The 27356-nt window shown below is 40.8% G+C and overlaps 2 protein-coding genes across 4 annotated transcripts; one reads left to right on the forward strand and one right to left on the reverse strand.

Moving 5' to 3' along the window:
• Positions 1-1711: 1711 nt before the first annotated feature.
• Positions 1712-19635, reverse strand: nup188 (nucleoporin 188). 2 transcript variants are annotated; one of them, XM_066712951.1, is made up of 44 exons: positions 19569-19635; positions 18497-18551; positions 18159-18232; positions 17916-18000; positions 17417-17497; positions 17273-17317; positions 17042-17134; positions 16647-16766; positions 16257-16468; positions 15923-16037; positions 15621-15821; positions 15118-15207; positions 14952-15017; positions 14695-14814; positions 14312-14438; positions 14001-14156; positions 13225-13351; positions 13051-13138; positions 12680-12756; positions 12463-12577; positions 12110-12230; positions 11902-11968; positions 11583-11708; positions 11202-11335; positions 10936-11042; positions 10631-10837; positions 10252-10421; positions 10019-10085; positions 9627-9694; positions 8840-9035; positions 8639-8716; positions 8410-8495; positions 8096-8241; positions 7754-7938; positions 7445-7645; positions 6952-7044; positions 6555-6713; positions 6227-6364; positions 5836-5910; positions 5494-5697; positions 4844-4975; positions 4665-4738; positions 4445-4574; positions 1712-4253 (listed from the first exon to the last, which is right to left on the reverse strand). In XM_066712951.1, the coding sequence occupies exons 1-44, from the start codon at positions 19592-19594 to the stop codon at positions 4074-4076; spliced, it is 5217 nt and encodes a 1738-aa protein (XP_066569048.1). In that variant the 5' UTR covers positions 19595-19635; the 3' UTR covers positions 1712-4073. The 2 variants fall into 2 exon arrangements, with proteins under 2 accessions (XP_066569048.1, XP_066569047.1); XM_066712950.1 differs by lacking the exon at positions 19569-19635 and adding an exon at positions 19361-19524.
• Positions 19636-19729: 94 nt separating this feature from the next.
• dolk (dolichol kinase) lies at positions 19730-27028 on the forward strand. 2 transcript variants are annotated; one of them, XM_066712953.1, is made up of 2 exons: positions 19730-19804; positions 20506-27028. In XM_066712953.1, the coding sequence occupies exon 2, from the start codon at positions 20670-20672 to the stop codon at positions 22239-22241; it is 1572 nt and encodes a 523-aa protein (XP_066569050.1). In that variant the 5' UTR covers positions 19730-19804; positions 20506-20669; the 3' UTR covers positions 22242-27028. The 2 variants fall into 2 exon arrangements, with proteins under 2 accessions (XP_066569050.1, XP_066569049.1); XM_066712952.1 differs by having other exon boundaries at positions 19752-19870.
• Positions 27029-27356: the final 328 nt, after the last annotated feature.

The following is a 27356-nucleotide window of genomic DNA, read 5'->3' on the forward strand; positions in this document are numbered from 1 at the left end:
GTCATCAGACTGCACTATAGTTACAGTACAGTGTGAGGTCATCGGACTGCACTATAGTTACTGTATAGTGTGAGGTCAATAGACTGCACTATAGTTACTGTACAGTGTGAGATCATCAGACTGCACTATAGTTACTGTACAGTGTGAGATCATCAGACTGCACTATAGTTACTGTACAGTGTGAGATCATCAGACTGCACTATAGTTACAGTACAGTGTGAGGTCATCAGACTGCACTATAGTTACTGTACAGTGTGAGATTATTTTATTACATATTTTATTGTTTTATTATGTGTATTTATGGTTTTCTTTTATAATTATTATCAACTCATGTTCTTGTTCTGATGTACTGGTAGTAGTAAGGTAATTAATCAGTATTGGAGAAGTGAGTGCAATAACAAGGTTTCCACCAATCTTTGAAAAACTCCTGTATAAAACTTGAAATCAAAAATCTAATATTAAAGTTTAATTAATAAGTTCCATCTTTTATTAAAACTATTACATTTTGCAACTCATATCTATGAATGTGAATACAAAATGCAAATATTTTCTCTATTTTGCCATGTGGGCTGGTATAGTTACTGTACAGTGTGAAGTTATTAGACTACACTATAGTTACAGTACAGTGTGAGGTCATTTGACTGCACTATAGTTACTGGGCAGAGTTAGATTATTTTATTAATTTTATTTTATAGTCATCAACTCATTTTCTTTTCTTGATGTAGTGTTTTTATAGTAGTATGGTAATTCAACAATACTGGAGGACTGAGTGCAATAACAAGGTTTCCGAACAATCTTTGAAACAATCCTGTATAAAAACTTGCATTTAAACATGTGATATTAAAGTATAAGTAAGCTCAATTTTTTATTAAAACTGTTAAATTTTGCAACCATTATAAATGTGAATAAGAAATGCAAACATTTTCTTCACTTTGCTGTGTGGGGTGGAGTCCTGCCATGCCTCTCTTCAATGAGGTGGATTTTTTTCAAATTATGATGAAAAGATGAGCTATACTTTAAAACTCATTCAGTGGGGTCTTTTTTTTTTTTTTTAGAAATGTATTTTGCCTTGAAGATCTGCTTTACCAAACACAAACTGCTAAGAGTGAAGTCCATACCTCGCCAAACTCCAGTCTTTCCATCAGCCGCTGCCAATTCCACTGGTCTTGCAGAACCAGACACATTTGGGTTTCTGTCTGGTGGCGATGGATTTCACTTTGGTTTCCAGTTTCTCAGGGGTCAGTGATGAAGGAGTCAAGAACATCTGGGCTGCACTGATCGCCTCCTCTGTCGCCACCATCCAAACGGAGCTCCAACAAGAAGGGGCCGGATTAAGGAAGAGACAAATACAGAACTAAATGAATAAGTCTAACTAAATAATGGGTTTTCCATTGATGTTGTGTGTAATACACACTGGACTTAAGGTATTCGAAGTTCTGAAATAATACATAAATTAGTGGACAAACGGATGCATCAATGAAGAAATGTAAAAATGAATATATAAATGACTAGTGTATGAATACGGTATATGAATTAAAATCAGTTCTTAAATTCTGAAATAAAAATATAAACATGAATGAATGGATTATGAAAATAGAGAAACACTGTGCCATGTCTTGCTGGTATATCTACAATGACAATGTGGAAAGATACTTACTGTATATAACATTTGGAGAAGAGTAATTACAAAACTACACTCACAACCAGCACATGTTCTACAAAAGTTTTTAATAGTTGTATAAATAGAAATTATAAGAAGACAAAAAGTTGAATTTTCAGGTACAAATGTCGGCAGTTTCTTTGTCATCCAATGTATACAGTACTTTTTTTCTTTTCAATTGCATACCCATATAAAACGCACTCCCACACAAATACATACATCTGACATTGAGCACACTGTACTTGTCATTCAGAAGCAAACAACGGCATTCTCCCAAAACATTAAGAGCTCCAATGGTGCGTAAAACATACAATAAGCAAAAATGACATCATCTTGGTGTACAGAAATGATGATGGTACAAAAAAATACATTTATAAAACAAGCTTCAGTTAAAGGGGTTGCCATTTTACAATTAATAATGTTTCATGAACATGCTTATATCTCTTGGTTACATCTAACAGCACATTTATATGCGGATGACATACATATGGTTAATAACATGCATTCAAGCATGACTATAAACCACTTATTAACACAGTACTCTACTGCTAAATGTCATGTTATTAACCATTTAAATACATACTCTGAAACCACCTCAACTAAAATGTTACCTAAAACACTAGGTGGTCGATAGGCATTAAAACCAGCCACAAGTGTGAATATACAAGAGATATGCAAGGGCTGATATTGGCACCGAGATGTCAAGTATGGCTTGGGTTTTTAACCGAGAGCATCCGCAGATATGATGGTCCATATCACACATTGAAGAGGCAGCAATGCCAGCATAAAGCTAGAATTCAATAAGCTACTATAAATGCAAGCACCGATAAAACCTCCGCTCCACTTGGGCACCATTTTATCGTGTCAGTTGTGTCTGAAAGCCCATTCAGACAGACTTGTCTTGACAGTATGTTGTACAGTCGGGGTAGAACTTCCAAACCACTGACATCTCCCCGACGTCTCCGATTTGATTAGCTATATCAAAATATTTTCACCTGCTCCTTTAAGGAGAAGATATTTAAATGCAACCGACTTGAGTGTAGATTTTAACTTTTAAAATATTTCCCAAACTGTGTCAATTCACAATATGACAACACATTCACTGCAATGCACTACAGCAATCTGGTTTCATTGCCACTGTGGCACATCTTGACATACGTTACTTTTGGAACCATCTCATAAGGATTATTCTACACATCTTTACGGTATTAAGGGCACTATTTATATGTACTGGATTTAAACAGAGGAAGGCTTTCTATTAAAACAAAAATGAGGAAGATACAAATCGTTTTAGGAGAAAGTGAAAGATTCACATACTTTTTGGTATAATTTAAATGCATTTGTCCACAATGTTAGAGGGTTAGGTTTTGGCAAAAGTACCACAAAAAACAAAGGAGTTCATATAAATAAGTGTGAGCAGCACTGCAGGACGATCCAAGACTTCCAGATAAACAGTTTTGAACCAAAAAGACTGCTTGTCATTTTCATGAGGATTCTTCAAGATGTCACAAACACCACATACAACAAACTGTTTCACAAGCCCTGAGTATGGAACAGTATCACTGGCTTACACAAGTCTACCAAATTGTTTAGTTTGTACATACAAAGTCTACTGTCATTCTCCCTTGCATGCTTCCCAACAGTTATCCAGAGTAGAAATACATCTTTTTATAAAAATACTGTTGACATGACAGCACAGCTGCACATTTTCACAAATACATTTGGTTCGTTTTTGTTGGGTGTCATTACCAATTTATTTTGATATCTTTGCCTAGAAAATGCCATGATTTAAAAAGGGATCTTGTTGCAGGAGGGTGCATTCACTGATATGCTCGACATGTAATTTTAGTTTTACTGTTACTTCAAGTGATGGAACAAATAAAAATCTCTCTGGGAAAGAAAAAAAAAAAAAAAGATGGACTGAATGCATCTTATTTTGTATCTGTAAACAACTCAGCACTTAGTTGAGAACACATTTAGTATATCTGACTATTTAGAAGAACTTGGTATACAAAGAATAAACTGATTTTGCTTATTTTGAATCTTCCTCCTCAAGCAGAGGCAGCAGAAGGCAGACAGCTAATATCCAGGTAAGAATTTGTTAATAAATAAGGTAACTGTCCAACTGCTTTCCTCTCCTTTGTTTACCAAGTTAAGCAAAATTATCATTTATAAAAAGTTCTTGTTTGCAGGTCCAAAATGTGATTTAGGTTTTCGGTTCAGTTTTATACTTATAAAAATAATAATGCATTTGTTGTGTTAAATGTCAACATGTTTACTACCAGTCTTGCACTTCCTGTAGTACCGTACAGATTGTGTGATGATGGATATAGATGTCGTATCTCATTTCCTGAGAAAAGGTAGAGGAAAGAATTACACATCGAAGCAGCCACCACGGGTCGGGAGGCGGAGTCTATCTCTGGACGTGCCTGACGAAGGCCTGGACCAGCTGGACGATTGGCTCCTGCCCTTCCAGGCCCAGCTTGGTCCCCGGAGTGGGGGGCTTGGTTTGGGGGGAGGGGTGCAGGCCTGCCGCTGGTGAGGAGGGGGAGCCGCGCCTGAAGTAACGGGACAGAGTGGACAGCAGGGTGCTCTGTGGAGGGCAGACACAGGGGAACAGCACGTCACAACGGGGCTCTCACTGTCTGACAATGTGATTATGTCTCTGAATAAATGTTTTTTTAAATATTTTTCAACAGCAGCCTCTAAGGTAAATGAGAAAACATATCTATATATACAAAAGGGATTTTATCTGTGAATGTTCATGGATATTTTAAGTTATACCAGTTCTGAGCTGAGTTCTTGCTTCATCCTCTGCTTGTCTCGATTATGGACTGTGGGATCCTTCAGGTACCGCACCGCTTGAGAGATCAACACGTAAAAACAGTTCTCCATGCTAAACATCAGGAGTGATCTGAAGGGAGAGAGAGAAAAAAGCATGATCTTTGTTGTAAAACAGTGGCGAACTACGAGGTTTCACATGGATTATCCTTCAACAGCTTACTTGAGAGCTTGCGTTTCCTCGGAGGACGCGAAGGACGCCACACTCAGGGACGCGGGTTCTTTCTTCTTCTCAACCTGCGAGAAAACGCAGATTAGGTTTATTGTATAAACATCTTCAACCTGGAAGATGGACAGTGAATCATTGGTGTAAATCGAACTCTGTGAACACCCTGCCCTCACCTCTCCCAGCATGCTCAGCGCCACATTAATGGTGGCCAGCAGGGTTCCAAACGAGGGTGCCACGTCCGAGTCAAACGCAGGTGTGTTGAAGCTCAGGACAAATAGAATATTGTATTCAGCCAGGTCCAGAGACTGCAGAAAAAAGACCAGCATATGCGTGAGAAAATATCCCATTAGCTTTAATAAAAAAAATAAAAAAAAAATCACAACATAACTTGCCTGGACTAAAAGTTTATTTTTTATTTTTTATCAAATCATATGAAAAAGATAATGAAATTCAACTTCATTGTACTCATAGCTTGATCTGTATTGATTATTAACCTTGCTGGTAAAGCTAGTTACATCCCAAGGAGCAAGTATTAAATACATTTCTAAACAAAAACTTAACAGCAGACTACATTGATTTAATTTTCATTATGAAGGAATAGGAAGATTTAAAGTGTAGCAACAGATTTTGAAAATTAAAATATGCACCTGGGACCTATTGTACTACACTACGCAGTAAAACGACTCCTTATTAAAACAATCCTTCATTGGAAAGAGACTCCTGTAATTATCTTTTCATTACAGCGCTAAAATAAACCTCTAACAAGGCCCTCACACAAATCAGCGTATTGTTTCTTGGCGGTGGGGGCGTGCCGGGTGGTCACCTGGTCGAGGAGGATCTGGCAGAAGTCCGGAGTGAAGTGGCGCAGAGCCGCCAGCGTCTTGCTGAGGATCTTGAGGAGGCTGCACTGCACGGCCAGGAGAGCCCTCTGCTCGGCTTCCTCTCGCTCCGAGCTTGGCTGCTTGGAGGGGGTCTGTGGGGCACGCTGAGGCCGGGGGCCCGGGGGAACCGCATCTCCATTCTTGGCCTGCAGAGCAGCCACACACAACCCAAGATCAGCCACTGCACGTTTCAGCACAGAAACACACCGTCTCTAACATACTATACAAACTTCGAAAATGTGTCTAACTTTGGAAACAGGGAAACAAAGGCTTCCGGGAAATACCTGGAGGTAGTGATGGAGCATTTTCTTGCTGTGCAGAAGGTAAGTACATGTTTGGCAAAGGTAACATAAATTGACCTGTACGAAAAAGAAAATAAATTAATAAATACATAAATAAATATGGAAACATTGAATCACATTTTCTGAATGTGTTTTATAAAAATTGGGTTTGTAGTAAAGGTTCTGGCTCTCAAAGTTAAATAATTTGTATTATTACAAGTCTACATTAAAGTAAAGAAGGTGACATTATTTTCCTGATGTTTGTTTTGTAATGGTTTAAGACTGTGGCACCATTCAGTTATTTTACAGACGAACTCTCTCTATAGGGGGATGTGGGCTGCAGCTGGTGGCACTAAGAGATGGGAGCAGCTGCATCGTGTAGTCAGAGCCCTACCTGGACGTCCCGCAGCAGCTGGGGCAGGTGGAACTGCCACTCTTTGCAGAAATTCGAGAGCTGCAGCAGAAAGCCCACTGTGTGATCGGCTTCGTCGAGGCACGCCAAACTTTGCACTGTCCGCACGGCGTTCAAGCACTGTGAACACAGTACACACACACAGTCACTACAGGACCACAGCTACAATCGATCACAGCTGAGAGGAATTACTTGTAAGTGAACCGAACACAACTGAAACACAACAAAGCTGATCTGGAATTGATACTTCGATATTTATCCCTTAATTTTTATTCTTCTACCACAGGGAAATGAGAAGAGGCCCATTTACCTGCAGTATCCGCTCTTGATGGACACCTACGAAATCCAGCGCGTCGTTAAGGAAGTTGTAGCGCAGGGTCTTGAGCAGGCTCTCCATCAGGGACATGGAAAGGCGATACACCCCCGGCCAGGAGGGGGCGTCCTGCGACTTCCGGGAGAAACCAGAGCCCTGCGGAGTTGAGAGACGCAGTCACCGTACAGGAAATGGAGCGGCCAGGAAGTATGCCCGCTACATCAGAGCTCATGGCATCACCTACTCATATTAACTAGAGCAGAATGTCACTAAATGACTAACATTTTTTTATTATTGAAATAAGCAGCATTAAAAGAACCTAGATGTGCGACTGCTCATGAATAAAGGAGGTTTCAGTGCCGCAATAAAAACACCCTGCAGCCCAGCGACTCACCTGTGTGGCTCCATTGCTGGAGATTTCATAGACGCTGAGCAGAGGCAGGCAGGTACTCTGAATGACTCCAGCCCCCGCCACCGCTTCGGCACCCTGGGAGGGAAGAAACTCCTTAGGAAAATTCCTACACCCCCATCTTCCCCCAAATGAAAAGCAGCTCTTTAAACCTGTATCACGAAGTTTATTTGGAGTCAAATCTAAACAGATTTCCCTTGAACTTGCTTTTGAATAAGAGTATCATGGGGGAAAAAATCCCCAAATAACTTCTAACAATGCAGTAAACAAGTTAATCATTATTAATCTATCTTCCTAACGTTTCTCTTCACCGTGCCATAACGGCTGAGCGTGCGACCGATCATTCCCAGTTCCCGGAGCCTCTCTTAGGCTTATGGTTTGTAAGTCACCCTGGATAAAGGTGTCTGCCAATAAATAAATAATAATAATAATAGACCTGAAGCTGACTGAGGTCGAACCCCAGCGGCCGGGCGGTTACCTGCGGCGTCTGGGCCAGTATGAGCAGCAGGTGCAGGGCGGCCTCGCTGAAATACAGGTTCCGTTTGACCCGCAGGCTCAGCTCCAGGGCGCTCAGTATGGAGGGTAGCACAGGGATCTTGCGCATCACCTGCAGCCAGTGATCTCCGTCCGCATCCAGTTTACACAGCTCCTTGGCCAGGTGTAGAGCCAGGACGCACACCTGGGAGGAGACGGCAGAGAAGGTAAATCGTAAGAACATCATTCGGGCCGGTTCAGAATCACCAGGACAGAAGAAGGACCTTGCAGAACCTCGCAGAACCCCACTCACCCCATCCCTCTGGTCCTTGTGCAGGGCCTTGGGAGCCGCGTCTGTCTCCATGCTGTCTTTGTCCTCGGGCGTGCTGTCCCCGGTCAGGGCGGTGTGGCGCGTGCTGTCCATCAGGGCCAGCGCCTCCTCCTGGATGGTCTCACAAATGCACAGCAGGAGCTGTGGGAGCTGGGGCAGCTGACTGCCTGTATATCACACACAACAAAGTCAGGTAAGGACTCGGCAGACTACTAAGATTATAAGTACCTTCTCTGTGGAAACCCAGAGCTCATCTGATTAGCTTTCAGCCAGACAAAGACATGGGATTTTTTCAGGAGTCAACTGCCCACAGAAAAGCCTTACCATTAAGCCCCTGGATCTGAAGTACAGAAATAAGGGCAGAAAACACTTTGGCCTTGGCTCTGTCCATAAGTTGCTGGTCCGCTTGCAAGATGCTTTCCAATATCAAGGCCAGAGGCTGGAGGATTTCGGGAGCCAATCCAATAACACTACGAAGAAAAAAATCAGATGTGAAGTGTTTTTAAGGACACAGACCTGAACTTCTGCAGACACAAATTAGTTTTCATTCAGGCCTCAGTGCACAATATCCAAAACACTCCTCTAAGTTAATGGGAGTAAAGCGTAATTAAGCTTTATTTGAGGAAGACCCCACCCACCTCTTCCACTGTTTGAGCAGGATGAGAAGCAGCGTGGCCAGCATCGATCCCAGACGCAGGCAGGGCACAGACATGGGAACCAACAACTGCAGCAGGCAGAGGAGAAAACAAGAACATCACGGGTTTTATCATGAGAATAAAAAAAAGGAGTGAGGGGTTGATAAAGCACAGATATTTAAAAGCAGACCATTCAGAGCACACACATTTAAATAAATAGAGCATGACTTACGGCAGCTTTGGTCCCCTCTAAGACATCCATGAACAGCTGCAGTCTGGTATTATCCTCTGTCAAATGCATTACATCAGACTGCAGGAACCAAGAACAAAATTATAGTTAAAGATCTTACAGGAGTAATTTCAAAAGCTTGTTACCATTTTAAAAAGTGAATCTGGAACATTATAGTGAATGTATGTAAAGAAAGGCTCTTACATGACTGGTGGAGATGATGAGTAGCATCCTCCAGGCAGACACTAACATTTGGCACTCGGTGAATGTGCGACTCCCGTCCTCCTCTGTTTCAGCCATGTGGCAAACCAGGGACTTCACATAGCCTGACCAGTACTCATAGCGCTTGCTACTGGCAAACTTCTTCAGGGTGTCTTTCAGTGACTGCTCCAGAGAACCCCTGATGGGAGAGAAGACATGGTTATAGCTGTGTTGTGTGTGTGTGTTGTGTTCTACATTACTGGAATAAGAGTTCAGCCAAGTCAAGTAAAAGCTAGAGCACTAGTTAAGAGCACCATTTACAGAAGGACAGTTCAGTGACTAGTTTATTGGTAGGCCAATAAGAACAATTATCAGCTCTTGAATGAAAGAAGGAATATACATTTAATACAGATGACATTACAATCTCAAAATATTGGACATTGGTGTCTTTAACTGAACTTTTTGTGATAATTAAGTATGCACATAAGCATTAATGAGCAGTGCTATATTATTATTGTAGGAGTGTTCATGGCCAGATAAAGATACAGCTGTAATTACCATAAAGCCACCACAGACAAAATATATCAACCAGATTTTGGGTCAAAATGACACAGAAAACATGCAATACAAATGTATAGAAGCCATGTCATGCATGGTTAACTTCATAAGACAAAACATGGAGCATTCAAAAACAAAATGCATTAAAGTTTAAGATACTAGATAAAGGGACGAAAGTACAGAATTGTGGCAGGACAGGATTATTTTGAAACACAAAATAAAATTAAGTTACCTGACTACATAGTAGATTTCTAGACAAATTATTTTCATGACCAAGGCACATGTTTCAAGGACACAAGGCTGGAAAAAAAACAAAAAAAATATATATGTAGAAAGCACAAAATTATCAAAATGTTTTGTATAAATGAATAAAAAATTAATCCTGTATATATAAAAACATAACAGAGGAGTTAAACTAAACAAGGTAACACTATCAATAAAGTATAGGTAGTCAACATATTGCATTCAAATTCTTATTTTCACAAATGAACATGGCAGAAAGTTAACAAAAACATAAAAACTTAATTCAGGGAACCTGTCATCATAACATCTAAAAAGTGGGCATTGTATAGAACATTTTAACTGTCTTAAGACCTAAAACTGAGAGATAATATATTCTCTTACCTCAGTTGTCTCTGAAGAGGGGAGTGTACCAAAAAGAGGTGTTGTCAAATTCTCCCAAAAATTTTCCCTGCGTTAATAAAAATAAACAAAAAAGTAACCAGAATGTAAATAGAATGGCAAAGACAAATAATGGCCAGTTAAATAGATCGCTGTTCTGAAGCGTCAGGAGAAAAGACTGCGTGAAAGTGTATCAGCTGTGTCTTGGTAATGGGAGAGGCAGAGCAGTGACCCACTTGGTGCGCAGCACGGAGATGGCGCTGTCTCGGCGGTCCTGCCAGAGGGCGTGGAGGAAGGCCAGGGCGGAACGGTGGAGCAGGGGTGGGCACCAGTACTTTCCCTGCTGCCGGGAGTCAATGAGATCCAGCACCACCTGCAGGCAGCTCCACTCCCCCAGCAGAAACTCCTACACAGAGAGAACTACACGTTAGCAGGAGCTGAAGGTGCTTCAAACGCACACCGAGGCAAAATGGGTGTATTAAGCAAGTTAAAGGACGGATGAACACCAGGCAGCAAGCATATGTTTAAAATAATAAGAATTAAACAATATGCCACCTTCAAAGTCATTAATTTTAAGGATATTCATAAAGTGTGTTGAGAGCATGCAAGAATGACCTTTGACCCTTCTGCGCCGTTCTTCACTTCCAGGTTGAGAAAGAGCTCTATGAGACCCGGCTGGGTTTCAACAGCAACAGTCAGGAATTCCAGAATCATGACTTTGATCCTCATGTCCTCGGTCTTGCTCTGCAGGCGCGTCAGGAAGGCATCACGTATCGCAGCCGCATCGCTGCCCAGACAGGCGTACACCGACATGGGCGCCACCTGAAAGGCAGGCACAGCGGTCACAACCCAGCCACAGCCCGACTGCAATCCTCTATGGCTCAATCAGATGCCAGGCAGTAGAGACGACCGTTCTTTACCGTTGCCAATCTTTTCAGCAGCTGGATAGCCAGACGTGGCAATGCTGGGTCGTGTTTGTGGTAGATGTACTTTGCCAGGACGATAATCAGGTTATTCCCATGGCCACCTAAATATATAGATAAAATAAATGAGTATTTCCTTCATATATAAATAACTATTATAAATATGAAGACTTCACTCAAAATCAGCCTTTAACCAAGCGTGCATTAGAGCATAATATCTATCCCTGGTGTTTAATAATCCGTAAACTTTGAGAAGATCTTACCGTGCTGCGTCAAGGCCTGCTCCAAGGGAGAGACGACATCGGATGGAGGCTTAAGCCGGATGACATTGTTAGTGACTGAAAAGGCCAGCTTCACAGTCTGAATGAGCATCTGCCCCGGACCCTCCGACCCCCCGCTGCGACAGAGAAGAGCACCAACACTGTCAAGCACTCGACTACAGCACCAACATCAACACTGTTACACAAATCAGCTGAAGGATTCAATCTATATCCACGTGTGTCAACATCTTCTAAATCAGCACCGTAGCGAATATATACATGAGAAATAGGCAAGACTGATGTTAGCCACTTCAGGACATTAACATCGACTATTGAGCTTCAGAAGGCTTTTTCAAATATAAATACACATATGTCAGAACTAACCTGCTGGGCTGGGCTGCCATAACAACATCAATGGTATCCACTCCAATGCCCATGATATTGACCACAGCTTGCCCTGCTTCTGTATTAGCCAGGCTGTATATACAGAGGGACTGCAAACTTGGTGCACTTTAAAAAAAAAAAGATTAAAACAGTTTACATTAGATCAATCTTCATGTTCATCCTACAAAAAATAACTATCAGAGATATGTTGCTCTTCACCTTATACATACAATGGTTCTTTTTACTCAAAGTAAAGCACCCCCTTACAACACAGTACAAGGTACAAGCATTGATATTTGAACACAAACTTGTTTAATACCTTCCTTGGGATTCCCCTTCCGGACTCAGATTTAAAATGGCGTGAATCAGCTCTAGAATCAGGCAGCCTGCAAAGAAGATAATATATTGCTCTTACACGTACATCACTTCAGCACCGAGTAGGTCCTAAACTCTAGGGTAGACATTTACCAAACTGCCTACAATGTATTACATCAGAGTTGAAAATTGGGCTCGATATAAACACTCACCGATCCTCTCTCGCACACCATACGTGTTGTAGCGCCACTTGTGATAAGTGGGTAACATCTCTTTCAGAACTAACAGGACACAGGGAATAAGGCCTTTGTTTTGAGTGCTGCCCAACTGCCCCTGAGAGAAAATAAAGTTTAAATCTTGCCTTTTGTGGCACATTTTACCAAGATTGGCTTTCATTTAGGCCTGCCACATATATATTACCAAAAATGTGAACTGGGTGAAAAGAATAAAACTCAAATAAACATACCATAAAGTCTTCATTTAGAATATTAACTTTATAATTGAATTATTGATTAGTTATACTTCACTGAGAGAGAAGAGAGGGAGAGTGGACAGACAGGTTTACCTTGACCAGCGTGGTGACCAGGCGGAGGAAGGCAATGGTCACGGCATACTCCCCCTGGGGCTGCTCGATCAGGATGAGGAGGTTGCCATAGTTCCCCGCCTTCATGCCTTCCGCACTGGCGTCCACAGAAACACACACACAAAATTAATCAATTGCAACCATCGGAAACAGTCCAGTTTGCATTTCTGTCATCAGAGATGTACTTATGAAGCGTTACCTGATGGACTGGGCCATGTTGGTCAGAGGGGTTGAGGCAAAGGGCAGAAAGCCTGTGTGAAGTAAGGCTGCCCAAACCTAATGGAAAAGACCAATTAAAAGCAGTAATCAAGTTATTTTATAAGTGATAATTTCATCAGCTTCTGACGATCTCTTTACATGGATGTTGAACCCTAAATTAACTAGATGCCACAATCTAAAATAATTAATACATTATAAATCCCATAAAACGCATAGAAGAGGCAAAATCTAGGTCGCTTTTTCCATTTCATGTTTCACAACTGTAGGCATCAACAATGCATCACTAAATGTAAAATCAATTTTTCGGTGTCAGGTCAGACAGCCTTCATAAACACTGAACAAACCACTTACCTTCGCAGGCAATCGTGCAGCCAACACCGTGAGGCAATTCACACAGGAAGCGATCACATCGACTGGGGGGTTTATAACTGATGTCAGTCTGAAAAAAATTATAATAATTTTGAAGGAAATACTCAGAAATATTCCCGTTTTCAGATCCCGGGTTTACGAGGCTCACATACGTACCGCTGAAGAAGCATGTAAATACGGGATGTGATCGGGAGCAGGCAGTCCGAAATGGACCAGTCTGTGCTGATGACTTTGTGGACCAGGTCCAGGATGGGTTTGACTATTTGGCAGTGCTGGATGACATCTAGGGGCAAGAAAAAGGAAGGTCATGTGAAGGGTTAATATGAATGATCAATGCTTCTCTATATATGTATAATCTATTTATAATAGATTAATTCTATTTACGTGCAAGGAAAACACTGCCTTTTGTCTTGTGAACATTTGTTACTGCCAAGTTTCTAGTTTAAGAAACTAGATTCCATGTTGTGTAATTGTCCCAGACCGTCCCACTATTATGCAAACTATATACTTTTATTATTGGCTGTTTTCCCTCTGTATCACTGCCTACTCCATTGTAGAGTGCCTATCTGGTGGGTAATAGAGGTAACTGCTTGTAATCAGAAAATCAACAGGCCCTAAGGTCCAGATGCTGTGTGAATTCATTCGAAAATAAAGCTGATTGACAAACTCCTATACCAAGAAATTCTTTCCAAAATGATGTTTCTCAAAAATTGACAAATTAACACAGTCTACGGTCCTCTTCGAGTTTTCCTCAAGAGTATTTTAGGTCAGAGAGTATCAAATCAACTTTAAAGAAAGAATGTTAAACAGTTAGACAGTAAACACTGGATAACGCAAACAGTATTGACATAACATGATAAATGCACAGGAGGGGGCATGGCCTATACAACACGCACGGGCGCCATCAACAAGGACACAAGGCCGTCACTCACCCGCGGTGGAGACAACGTGCAGCAGCATCTCGATCTCACAGGTGAAGAGAGTCCAGGAGCTGTAGGAGTAGTCCCAGCGCACCATGTAGCCCTGCTCACCTGGTATCACCTGACCCAGCGTGCCCAGGGGCATGCGCAGATTCGTCTGGCCTAGTCCTGCAAACCAGCAGATAGACACTTACAGACCACCATTCGAACTGCGTTAAGAAGAAACTGTCACTATTCCTGTATAACAAATAACAAAAGAACACCCACAAAAATATATATAAAGTCAAAATATAAACCCCTCCCCTAATCTCGCTATGTCTTACCGAGTGGATAAAGCAGTTTGGGAGCCTGTCTCCTCCACAGCGTCTCATCTTCACGCGAGAGGATGTCATTGGGCTTGTGTTTGTACAGCTCGGTGTAAAATGACATCTTATCCAGAAAGCTGTAGACCTGAACAAGAGTGGAAAATAATGTGTTACTGTACTTGCACTTCACACGGTGTTGAAAACATCAGGCTTGTAACAAACATGCAACACTTATTACTATGATAATGTGCACAGAACCAGTGACACCGAGATATTAGCACAATAAAAGTTGCATAGATTAAAAGTACTTCAGTCCTGTAACCTTGGAAGACCAGTTTATTTGTATATTATTTCTCTCTTCCAGTATAATGCTCTGTAACTGCTCTTGAAGAGCTCCATACCTTTTTAGCGGTGGATTTGTCCGACAACAAGGCAGTAAGAAGCTGAAGAAGAGGACCAATTTTCTGAGGAAACATCCCCACTGCACTGTCCAAAATCATTCCAAGGCCGACGTTTGGTTTCTGAAAAGCAAGGAAAAAAAAAGTTATGAAGTTCATGAACAAGAAAAAAGAAAAAACAAAGATAAACAGTTAAATGTATTCTATTGTGCTCATGCCTCTCTCCTTAGACTACCAGGTTTTGGTTCCAGTCAACTTACAGTTTCCCAGAAAAGTTCAGCAAGGCTTGGTGCAGTAAGGACTTCACAAGCAACGTCTATCAAATGCTAAAGGGGAAAATAAAAGAAGAATCGGCGTTAGCCATGTTGGGTCTGATTCTACACGGAGAATGCATGTAAATGTTGCAATGAGTGATTGCCTTCCTACCTGTTGGCTTCCTAACGTTTCTTCCTCAAATGACGTGATGACAAAGGAGATAAGCCCATAGATACACATCCGCGCTGTACTGGCTGTGCACTGCAAAACCATACAATAAGAATGGTAAAAAGTGTGCAAATGGGCAGACAACAATAATAATGTATATATATTTAACACTGACATATAAAATGCTATTTTAGAACAGATGCATCATCCAAGTGTAAAACTGATGACAATTACAAAACTAGGATATCCTACACTGTGCCATTAATTACTAAGCAGGTTTTTGCTCAAAAATAAGGACTTGGCTGAGGCACATAAATAAAAAAGACGTGATTATTATTCCAACTGGTGACAGAGTAGGAAAAACTAACACAGCAATCAATGAGTATGAGTTGAACTGCATTGAATTTAAGATCAGCAAAAGGACGGTGTGCCAGGGACCTCTGTGGTGGTGATATTCCTAGCATCATATTAGTCTCTGATAGGGAAGTTTTGTTAGGCAGGCTCACATTGTTGCCACTGCTGCCCAGGGCTCGGAGCATGCGGGTCAGGTACTGGAAAACTCCCAGCTGCAGCGACGTGTTTCCTATCCTTCTGATCACTGGGCTGGACTCGTCCGGGCTGAGAGTGTGGCGCAGCAGCACCCACGCCAACAGCACAGGTGCATGATGGGGAATGTCTCCAAAGTTGAGCAACATCTGGTCCATTTCCTAGGAAGACAAAGAAAATGCATTATGGATTATGTTTATAATTAAAAAAAAAACATCCCAGTGATGTTTTAAACTTGTTGGTTTGTTAAATAATAGCTTACCTTGCAGAGTTCAGGAGTGTTTGAAAACTGATGCTGTTCAGTCCTATCCTCAATGGCACACTTGTGTAGGAAATCAATGTCCATTCCTTCCACCAGGATAAGAGAACTGAAGTACCTGCAGCCAGGAAAGGTTTTATTTTAGTTACGGTTAGGTTAGAACAGATTCTCTGCTTGTTATAGGAAATCGAACCATAAATGGAAGAATGTTCAGGGACTGAGAAAGCAAATCGTAAAACTGTATGACATTCAACACACGGACACTATTTTTAACTATTCAAATAGTGATACTCGTACCAAATAAAATATATCTGGAAAAACAAGCAGTGCTCCTTACCCAATTCGATCAACGAGTGCGTCCATACTCTTGTCCACCAGATGCCTGTTGGTCTGTCTGTGTCCAAACCCTTGCTCTTTGAATATCTTGGTGAAAGCCACGAGGTCATTGGGTGCCATTTCAAAGTATGCATAGTACAAAAATATGATCTCCAGCAGCAGGGCCTGCTCCCGAAGACACTGCAGGAACCAGCGGGACACCTGCCTCTCCGTCTGCCAGGAAACGACACACACACATACAGAGTAAGTTTCCAACACAACACAACATCGAAAAGTCATGTTTTAAAAGAACCAAAACTGATATTAGTGAACTAACTGAAAAGCATGTTTTTAAACTAAAACACGGACACATAGCACATTGTTCATTTACTACATGGCTGCTGAAACCCACCATGAGGTTTCCATGAGTTTCCCATGTTGGTGCCTCAGCTCTGAACAGGTCTTCAAACTGCGCTCTGTATTTTGAAACCAGGTCTTTCTCCAGTTTATTCACACAGTTAGAATATTCGGCCTACATGGTGAGGAAAAGAAAAAAAGAGAAATCAAAAAGGGCAATTTATTAGACATATTTTAAGGTGTTTTCTGGGAAACAGTTAAGAGAATCCAGAAGAGACTTTTCATTCAAAACTTACTTTCCTTTCTCAGAGACTGAACATTTTAATGTTTTCCTAGCAAATAAATTAGTTTGTAGCAGTAACACACACACATAATTAAAAAATAAATATCACTTTATTAACAAAAAATATAATAAAAAAATACACTTCCTTCCTCAAAAAACATGCTTACCCTGTACGGATGTCTTTCATCCTGGAAGTACGTCAGGAGCAAAAGCACACAGCGCAGCAAGCAGATCCTCTCCTCATAGTAATAGTCTGCAATCTAAAGAATATGACACATCCATTTACACTTTCTATATATAAATCAAGACACGGAGATTGTTCCCTGGAGAAGTGGCGAGACAAACGGACTGCTCTGAAAGTAACATTTGTAACAAAATCATGTGGAATTCAAACTGACCTTTATCAGCAGGGCTTGGCTCTGTCTTTCATCTTGCAACACAGACTGAGGAGACAAAACCAAATGTAAAAAGTGGGAAGGAAGGAAGACAGTGTGTGATTCAGCCTTCTGATGGAAGGGTTGTCATGCAATATATTTCCCTACCTTCAAGGCATCCCTGGTCCCTCTGTAGTCTTCTTGCAGGTAACACTGCAATATCTGGACACTTTGCTGTTCATCAAGACCCTGGAACAACAATAAATACACCACTGAGGATAAAGAAAGATCAGCAATACAGATCCAGATATGTCAGAGGTAGACATGTGAATAATTAAGATCTAATGGAAATATTTTAGAATTGCTAAAGATTGCACATCCCCTCAGTTTAAGCACATACGTTCACCAAAACAGAAAATCTATTTCTGATTAGCAGGTCCTCGTCTTATACTGTGTAAATACATTTACATTGAGATATATGGAAAATGTCAATCAAAGGGGAGGTAAAAATATCCAATAGCCAATAAAAGCACGTGCTTATGTGAAGGTTGGTACAGAAAGATTCAAATACATGATGTCAGTTAATGGAATAATTATTATTAACTACACTTAATAACTTGCACATTACCTGAAATCCACACTTATAAAGGATCTCAGATTTACTTACTAATACTTTACTGATCCTGAGACCAAAGTCTTTCATTGACTGGGCAACATCTTTTTCTGACTTTAGTTTCTCTGCAGAAGATGAACTGCCAAACACAAAAAACAAACAAATGCATAAGATAATGTATCTTTATTACATTGCTTCAAACAACACAAGAACGCTTTTGCAAAACTTTGTTACACCATGATATGTAATTTAACATGTTATGGTTTCCAAATAAGAAAAGGTTGACTAGTATCATACCTAGGTGGCTTGTAGTAACATAAGCCTGAAAGCAGTCTCTCCCAGTTTCTGTCCAGCTCTGCCTCAACCTGGGCCTATTAAGAGTGGAAAGGAAAAACAAATGTAGATATTACCATAAGCACACTAATATAATCAATATCTGTAAACCAAGAATTACAAAACTATATTTCTGGATAATGGAAATAGGTAACCACATTAAAAACAATATTTTGATAAAGATTTATCACCACTCACTAAAAATGAATGTTGGGAACAGCCATTTAAAATGATTTACTGTACATCTTCATGCAAAGAGAAGTATAGAAAAAAAAGGGGGATAGAAGGACAAAGTGACTCACTGGTTCCCTCAGTGCAGATCTTCCCAACAAGATGGTCCATAGCTCTCTACTGCTCCTAAAAAGTAATAAAACCACGAGTATCCATTAGTGACAGCAATGGAGGCCATAATAAACATTTTTCTATTAATCAAAGGCAGTTTCCCCGAGCCTGGGGGGTCCCAATGTCCTGCAGATTTATAAACTCTGAATGAATGAACGAACAGAAACCTAAATTGAACTAATAATTTGCTTTAGTTGATTTTTAAAAGGTTTTAAATTACAAAAAGTGGGAGAATATATATACTTTTATATTTAACCTGGGGTCTCCAAGGGTTTACAAATTATGAATAAACTCTGATCAGGCTAATCAGAACCAATTATTGGATTCCCTGGATCAGGACTGGGAACCACAGATCTTGGTAAACATGGAAAGATGATTAAAACCCCAGGGCGAATTAAGATTACGGATACAGAAACACTATTCAGTGACTCTTCTGTCAATAGTACTTGAATGGGACGAACTGTTTGAATATAAAGTCAAATCAGCACTACCGTGGCAATGAATGACAAGCTTGGCTTTCTTCACACTACATCCGTTTTTCACCGCATTTTATGAGCATTGATAGGATGTACAGAGTAGTATTATAAATCATTGTAGGAGATAAAAAAAAAACTGAAAGTAAAGTTGTGATAATGACAAACAGAAGGCGCTACAACCCGGTTACACTTCACTACACACTAACACACAAGGTACAACAAGTCATCAGTGGACACGACATCATAGTTCAATGTTTTACATTTTCATCACCGCTTACTTTCATTTAAAAAAAGATAATGTTATGTATTTTATTTTGTTGAATTAAATAAAAACAATGAGTTACATACGAACTGAATGCTAACATGCGGCATCCACCGAACTCGTTCCCTCCACATACGGAGCCCCCTTCATAAACGCTCATCTTTAATGCGTTGTGTTACACTAAGTATGGTTTCAATTGACTCTCCTCTCCCCATGGACACTTTCCATTCAGGCAAATCACACTTTCGTCAACACTACACATTATTAGAGCACTTTTGTTTTTCTTTCAACTACCTGACACACATCTCCGTGTCCGCCATCTTCTCCCCCGGCACGTGACCCCGCCAGGGCGCACACCCCGCTCACGTGACGCAGGCTGGGGGCGGGCCGAGACGAGCGGGAAGTGACGTCTGAAGTCCAGAAGCGGCATGAATGACGAATCTACCCTTATCACGTGGAGCAGGAGCGCTACCGCGTATCACGTGATCGGGATGGTAACATGGCGGCCTGCTAAGGGTTAATGACGTGAGGTAAAAAATAATCCACTTCAACACATACACACACAATATTGGTCTCGGTTTGGGTGAATTTGTGAGGTGAGTCAACATTTAATGACACTTTCCGCGATGGTATTAGTTCTGCTTTACGAAATCAACCAGCGACCTAACGTAGCTCGCAACCAATAGGCTTTATTTGTTCATTTATTTATTTTACCTTGTACCCAAATGCCGTTGTGCTGAAATGTCATATCATCAGTTTACTGCTGACTGGTTTGGTTTGAGCAATACTAGAAGGAGGCCGGGTGAGCGGACACATCAAGCAGACATATTCAAATAGGAGAGTACGAGCTATTCCCCCACGTGTTATTATGTTGGGTTTGCACGGTTTATTTATTTGACTGAGCGCTGTAGCGTCATTAAGGGATTTAATATGTAGCTACCTCACAATTGGATTAATTTATTTATCGTGCATCAATCTTTACTGCATGAGTGCTTTCACCTACTACTTTCTGCCCATTTTGTTTTTTGTATCTGAAGATTACTGTTAAGGTAAGAAATCAAGACACATAGTTTAATTTGAGAGTATAGAGTGTGCCACCAGCAGAGATGAATGTCAGCCGATCGAGACAAATACGCTGTGTAAATAACGATGTTATTAAGTATAATCAATATCATAAGGCAATGTATGAATATTGGAAACAAAGGCTAACGCTGTCATGTATTATTCACAGGTATCTAAAGCTACACTTGTGCGCAGAGCGACGTAAAGACAATGACGGTATTTGGAAGAAAGTGAAAGTGACGGCGCTGGAGGGTAACGCACGCCCACAGAAGAAGATTCAATTAGGAAGATTGATATTTGGAAGAAAAGGCTGAGCTCGGACCATCTGCAGTCATGTCCACCAACCCCGTGATCGTGGAGTCGCTCGTGGTGTTCACCATTGTTCTCTGTGTCCACTCGGTGGTGTGGAGCCAACTCTCCTGGTGCACCATCGCCTTGGCCATCCAAGCCTTCTACGTGCAGCACAAATGGGACCGGTTACTGCTATCCGGCGGTGCTGTATTTCAGTTCAGGCCTTCAGCCAACAGCGGGATTGTGCCAGCATGTATGGTTATGCCTCTGCTGGGCTTGGCTTTGAAGGAGCGCTGCGGAGCCTCGGGGAACGTGTACTTTGAGCGCTTTTCCATGGTGGTCACAGCAACCGGCATGATGCTAGCTCTGTTCCTCTCCCTGATAGCCCTTGGCATCACCAGGCCGGTTCCCACCAACACCTGCGTCATTTCCGGCATTGCTGGCAGTGCGGTGATGTACACCATCAAGCAGACCTTGACGGTGTCCGAAGTCATTGAAGTGCTGGAGGTCCTCCTCATCTTCGTCTACCTAAGCCTGATCATGCTGTATCTGCTGCCTCGCTGCTTCACCCCAGGAGAAGCCCTCATCATCGTGGGCGGCGTGAGCTTCGTCATCAACCAGCTCATCAAGCGTTCTCTGAATGTCGCCGAGGCCAAAGGGGACCCAGTGAACTACTTCCTGTTAGTGGTGGTGGTGGGTTCTCTCCTGCTGGGAATCTTCTTCGCTCTGCTCTTCTGCTTCATGGAGTCGGAGACCTGGGTATCCTCCCTGTTCTTTCACATGATGACGGCTGTGCTCGGCCTGGGGATCATCATGCCCTGGCTTGCCCTCCTCATTCGCAGGCACCCCTTAATGTGGCTCATTGACTTCCTGCTCCTGGGTCAGAACAGGCTCTACCTGATGGCTTATTGGGTCCTGCTGGTGGCCCTGGCCTCTGTGGTGGTCCTGCATCAGAATTACAAGAGGTCTTCGGGCTCCAAGAAACACCAGGCCTCCACGGTGGTTAGGAAGTACTTCCACCTCATCGTGGTGGCTACCTACGTCCCAGGACTGATCTACGACCGCCAGCTTCTGCACGTGGCCTCAGTGGCCTGCCTGGCCGTGTTCCTCCTCCTGGAGTACGTCCGTTATTTCAGAATCAGACCCCTGGGCCAGCTCCTCCGGAAGCTGCTGACTCTCTTCCTGGATGAACGTGACTCCGGACCCCTTATCCTCACACACATCTACCTTCTCCTAGGCATGTCCCTTCCTATATGGCTTTTCCCTGGGTCATGTGCTCCCAAAGGGACCCTCCCCGGAGCAGGGGGCCTGGTGCCCTACGCCGGAGTGCTGGCGGTGGGAGTGGGTGACACCATGGCCTCCGTTTTCGGCAGCACTCTGGGAGAGATCCGCTGGCCTGGGACCAAGAAGACCATGGAAGGGACGGCCACTTCTATCTTTGCCCAGATCATAGCGGTTGCTCTATTCCTCATTTTCGATGGGTCCATTAACCTGAACACCAGCTACACCTGGATTGTAGGATCGGTCACGCTTGTTTCTTTATTAGAAGCCTACACGGCGCAAATAGACAACCTCATTTTACCCCTGTACCTTTTCACACTGTTGATGCTATGAAGGTGACTTAGAATAATCCTTTACTACTGTATCTCTTTTCAGTAATGAAAGTGAAGGTTGTAGTGCTACATACGATTGCTTTTTTTTAAGGGATCTGGAAAAAAATCTAATTCAGAGTGTTTAATATAAAATGAAGAGAATCAAAGTTTGTAAGTGAAACACCGTGAGACCCATTTTAAAGCACCAGTATTAGTTGCTTCATGGCAGTTTGGCACTACAGCAAAAGTGATAATTTGTGACAAATGTCTAATTTCAATAGCATTAATGATTTTTGGAAGGAAGTGGAAACAACATGATTTTATACATTTGTATTTAAATCAATTTTGGGATTTTCAATGTTAATTTTACATATGTTAAGAATTTAGAAATTGAGGTAATACACAGCAAATTAGGTTTATCAGTCTAATATATGAAACACAATGCACTGATAAGAGGATACAGTACTATACAGTAGTATGTGAGTTCAAACAACACCTCCTGTCATTGTTAAAATGGAGAGCTGCTGCACAAGATCATTTATGGTTTCTGTGATCAAAATTTAATTACTATTTATTTCCCCATATAGTTGTAGAATAATACCAAGTCTAATAAGAGACAGCAGTAAATGAACTGCCTGATAAGTTATTAAAGATGTTTTGTTATTAATCTAGCAAAGAAACATTTTTTTTCTGAGTAAGGCTGATATCTCAGGGGGGTTCCTGAGCTCAGAAATCCTTGGCTACTGAAATATTGAAGTGCAGATTCAGTTTCTCATTTATGCTCCATAGGCCCTCTTGTGTTTCACAGTGCTCTTGTGAAATATCCAGGAATGGTGTTGGCGATCAAACATAGGAAAACAACACATATCTATAGTGAATTAGCAATGTATTTTAAGGCTGCACATTTTTTTTTTTTTATTACAGTATTACTATTATAATTGAAATGTCGAGGGAGGGGTCGGAACCTAATCTTGCCCTCAGCACATAAATACGGGGCACAAATGCCACTTTCCCAGCATCTTTTGCATAATTCGGGTTTGACCCAAGTCCCGGGACATATTTATTTTGATTTGAAAAAGGTACTACTGATATTTGCACTTCGTAGAAGGTATACCGTAAAAATACACGGATTATCTGTAAATTTAAAGAAATGGAAGACTAAGCTGTGTATTTTGATGAGATTTATATGAAGGCCTTAAGGTAACTGAATGCTCTTGCGCTATAGGTTTAAACACGGTTTAAGTTGTCCATTGTAACTATGGAGTAATTTGTACAATTATACTGTTTTTTTTCGTCTATATTTAGGGTGCAGCCAAGTGGACTTCGACTTTTGAAATGTGTGTATATATATATATATATATATATATATATATATATATATTCCTTTTTTCATGTCCACTAGGTGGTGATAAACTACATCAAAAGACCAGCCTGTTAATGGTGAATCCCTTACCAGCAAGATTTCAGGAATTATGGGCACCGTGAAATTCAGTTTGCCAGTGTAAGGATACACTGTTATAGATTAAGAAAAGATTGATTATTAAATTGGTGTCATGTACAGACTTCTTATAACAAGGGGAAAAATGTAATATGTGTAAAATTCATATTCTTGTAAAATTCGGAAGATTGCAATACATTAGTAGTGCCGACGTGTTGAAGTTTCTCTATTCTCTCCATATTTTCCTTTTGGTTGATGCAGTTATTTTTGTGTATGTGTGTTATTCGTTAAATTATGTAATTTATCTTTGATTTCTGTTGAAGTCTGCTGCTATGTTGATGCTGGATTCTTTATTGAAGTAAACTGGGTGTGGAGGAGAGTTATGGTGCTGCGCCTTAATGGCGAGAGAATAGACTGAATCTTATTTGAGATGCTCCATGTTCTGTCTCTTGAAAGGTAACCACAAAGTACCAATACCAGGGGATCAAACCACTCTTTCTAGACTCCTAGCCTGTGGCTTTAGTGTATTATTTTATTGAAGTATTTCTTTGGGTCGCTGTTGACAAGACAGACAATCTTACAAGACGTTGAAGTTCAAAGCTCAAGTCATTGTGCGAGACCTTGCTTAATGGGACACATGCTCATTTTCTCATTCCTGAGATGTAGTAGTTAGTGAAGGGTAATTTTGTTACTGACAGAATAAATTTGTATTTTAAGTAATGGATGTCCACCAATGTTTCATCGAAATATGCATGCATCAATTATCAGCTATTAAAACTGTTGTAGAATAATGGCTGCACTCCAGGCTGAGTCCCAGCACAATGTGTTTCTGTGAAGAGGGACCGATGACTGAGTACGTTTCTTCATTCTGCATTCCTATTCATTTCTGAAACCACCCTCGTTTGTTTCATAATTAGGATAGATAATTGCTTGCCACAAAATTGCATGTGACCGTACAATAACATAATGGGATGCAATCATTTCTGCAGGGCACTGTACATTTATGCAAGTGGCTTTTGTACTGCATTAACCTCTGAAAATGACTTTGCTCTTTTGATTTATTTCAATTGTATCATGTGATACACATTTCATTCTACCAAGTGACATGTTCTGAGATGTTTTTATTGCTATCATCAATGTTTTTATGTGTACTGATTTAACTTTATATACAGCTATGGCAAAAGGCAATATAGAAACAGAAAACTGTTTTCACTTGCTGTTGTTCTTTGATCCTGGTGCAGATGGTATCCTAATGATGTAACAGGGTTCTCCATGTACTCAGCTTAGATCATGTAGGAGATTTGGAGAGATGAAAGGGACTCACTCTCCACTACAGCAGCCTGTTGCCTCAGCATCACTTACTCAACAAGGCTTTATGAAATAGATTATCAACAATCTTAATTCTGAATAGGAATGCATGCATATAATTAACACTGTAAGCTCTCTGCTTGTGATTATTAGTATAGATATGGGCTCCTACATTGTTTTGGAGTCTATGGAGAACCCTTTAATAAGATGGGTGTGTTATTGAAATGGTTCACACTTGTAAACTGTTGACCATATAATTGGTAACCTATAGAAAAGCATGTATGTTCACAGCACACACCATTCCCTATATCATGTTAAATAATGTAAAACATATGTATTGCTGCCTTAATTTGTATATGCTAATGCATTGCTTTTTTAGTTTTTTTTGTTTTGTTTTTTTTTCTTTTGTGTCTTGTACTGGAGTCCTGTCTCCCTGAATAGTTCACATGTATCGACTTAATGAAAATGATCTGACATTTATTTTGATTCCTCTGCTGACCTGCCGTGCTCTTTGTTGTCTGGTCTGCTGAGCTTGTTGAGACGGTTCATGCCTTAATGAAACATCTGTGCAGCCTGAGCACATATTGCTTCTATGGGGCGATTGTGTATGGTTTCCTTCAAGACTGGTTTTAAGTGCCTGAAATGCATTATGGTGATTGAGATTGAGATGTCAATACATTGTGGCTTGCTTACTGGTTCAAGCAGTCGGTTTAGTTTCCCTAAAGGGCATAAGTAAGAAGTCTGCATACGCCTAAAACAAAGGAAATTGCTACAAAGTCAGATGGGCAAGACATGATTCCCACCGAAGGCAATTATGCTCTTAAGTGCTCATAACAGAAATAACAGATTGGTAGGTCTTTGTATCATTTTACAACATCATCTGAATCTATAATATCTAGGACTGCTTCCACAATGCACAAGACTTAACTAATTTATTTTTATGATTTTACCATTTAAAGTTCCCTGGTACCATATAAACTAGGTCTTTCTTATCAAGTGTGACAATATGTGCATGAAAAGAATGAGTGAAGGTGTTGTGGGTTCTCCCTTGATACTCATTCTTTTGTATTTTTACCTTGCTTTGCTTGCTTTTTTATTTTTAACTCAAACGTTTTGCCTTGGCACTGAATTCCTGTTTTGCATTAAAACATCATTGATTGTAGGCTATCCTATGGTTGATTGGGTTTCATTTTGAAAACCCACAGTGGCTCGGTTTCAGGAGTGTCTTTACAGGCAGCTTCTGGGACACGGAGAGTACCATGACCTCGGTCACTCACAGAATGGATTATAATAATGAAATCGGTACTCATATTACTTTCACTCTGAATAATTGGAGGTCATCCCTTACTGGGGAATGGCAGTGTACAAACTGAAGGGTGATCCCCTGATCACAGTGCTGGCTGATGTTCAGTTTTGTGGGTCTTCTAAACAGGGTAGATGTTGACCTTTAAAAGCCCAGGAGAAAGGCTTGTTTGCTAGAGACAAACATATTTCACAAATTATGAGTAGTACGTATAGCTTCACTGTGCAGCCTCCATGATCAAAAAAAAAATCTCAGCATATCATCTTCATGGGAAATTTGCTGCTAAGCGACAGAGGAAGTAGCAGAGAAACAATTATCGTTTGATTAGGGTATTTACAAAGAACAAGATCTTTAAATCCAATAAAAATAATTGCACTATAAAGACAAAAAGCCATAGCTATCCATTAATTATATCAGGATGCCATTTAATATCAACACACTGTTTGAATGCACTTTTCATAGTGCCTTTTGCCTCCAACATGGTTTCTGACATGTAATCCAATCTGCCATATCAGGAAGAAGCTGTAACATAAACTGAAACCTCCCCTCTGATCAGTATTATATTTATTTACCTCCCCGTACACGCAGGATGTTTTGTCCAAGTTCTCAATGCATATTGAAGAGAAGTGAACTTTTAATCCAAATGGCATGTTGTGTTTTTTATACTCTGTAAGTTGTCTTCTTTCCCCCCAAAATGTAGTTTAAAGAGAATGGAAAAACACGGATCTGTGTTACAAAATAAACAGCAGGATTTGTATGATCTGTCTCCTGTGTGGATTGCGTTCATTAGTTGGATTGTGTGTTTTCCTTAATGTACCCCTTTCAAAGTCTAAAGTAAGGTCCACTGAGAGCATATGCTGGGTAACCTTTTAAAGCAATCAAATAGATAAAAACTTGATATTTTACAATAATTAATAACACACTCTCTGCATTCGTCAATCGACATACCCACAGACCTTTTGATAGAGTGGTGTATTTATGTATTTTTTAGAAGGATTTGTTTGTTCTTTATAGCAACTGATATTTTATGTATTCCCAGCACAACTTGGTCACAATTAGCATGTAAGCCTTACACCTCATAATCACAG

Source organism: Amia ocellicauda, chromosome 9 (assembly GCF_036373705.1).
Source record: "Amia ocellicauda isolate fAmiCal2 chromosome 9, fAmiCal2.hap1, whole genome shotgun sequence".
Taxonomy (NCBI): Eukaryota; Metazoa; Chordata; class Actinopteri; order Amiiformes; family Amiidae; genus Amia; species Amia ocellicauda.

Excerpts from the sequence above, each read along its gene's own strand:
- nup188 (XM_066712950.1), bottom strand. The coding sequence starts at position 19,434 with ATGAGCGTTTATGAAGGGGGCTCCGTATGTGGAGGGAACGAGTTCGGT. Across the intron at positions 15,822-15,922 it reads ACACTCCTGAACTCTGCAAG|GAAATGGACCAGATGTTGCT; the intron begins GTAAGCTATTAT and ends TTGTCTTCCTAG. Across the intron at positions 4,575-4,664 it reads GAGGAAACGCAAGCTCTCAA|ATCACTCCTGATGTTTAGCA; the intron begins GTAAGCTGTTGA and ends CTCTCCCTTCAG.
- dolk (XM_066712953.1), top strand. The coding sequence starts at position 20,670 with ATGTCCACCAACCCCGTGATCGTGGAGTCGCTCGTGGTGTTCACCATT.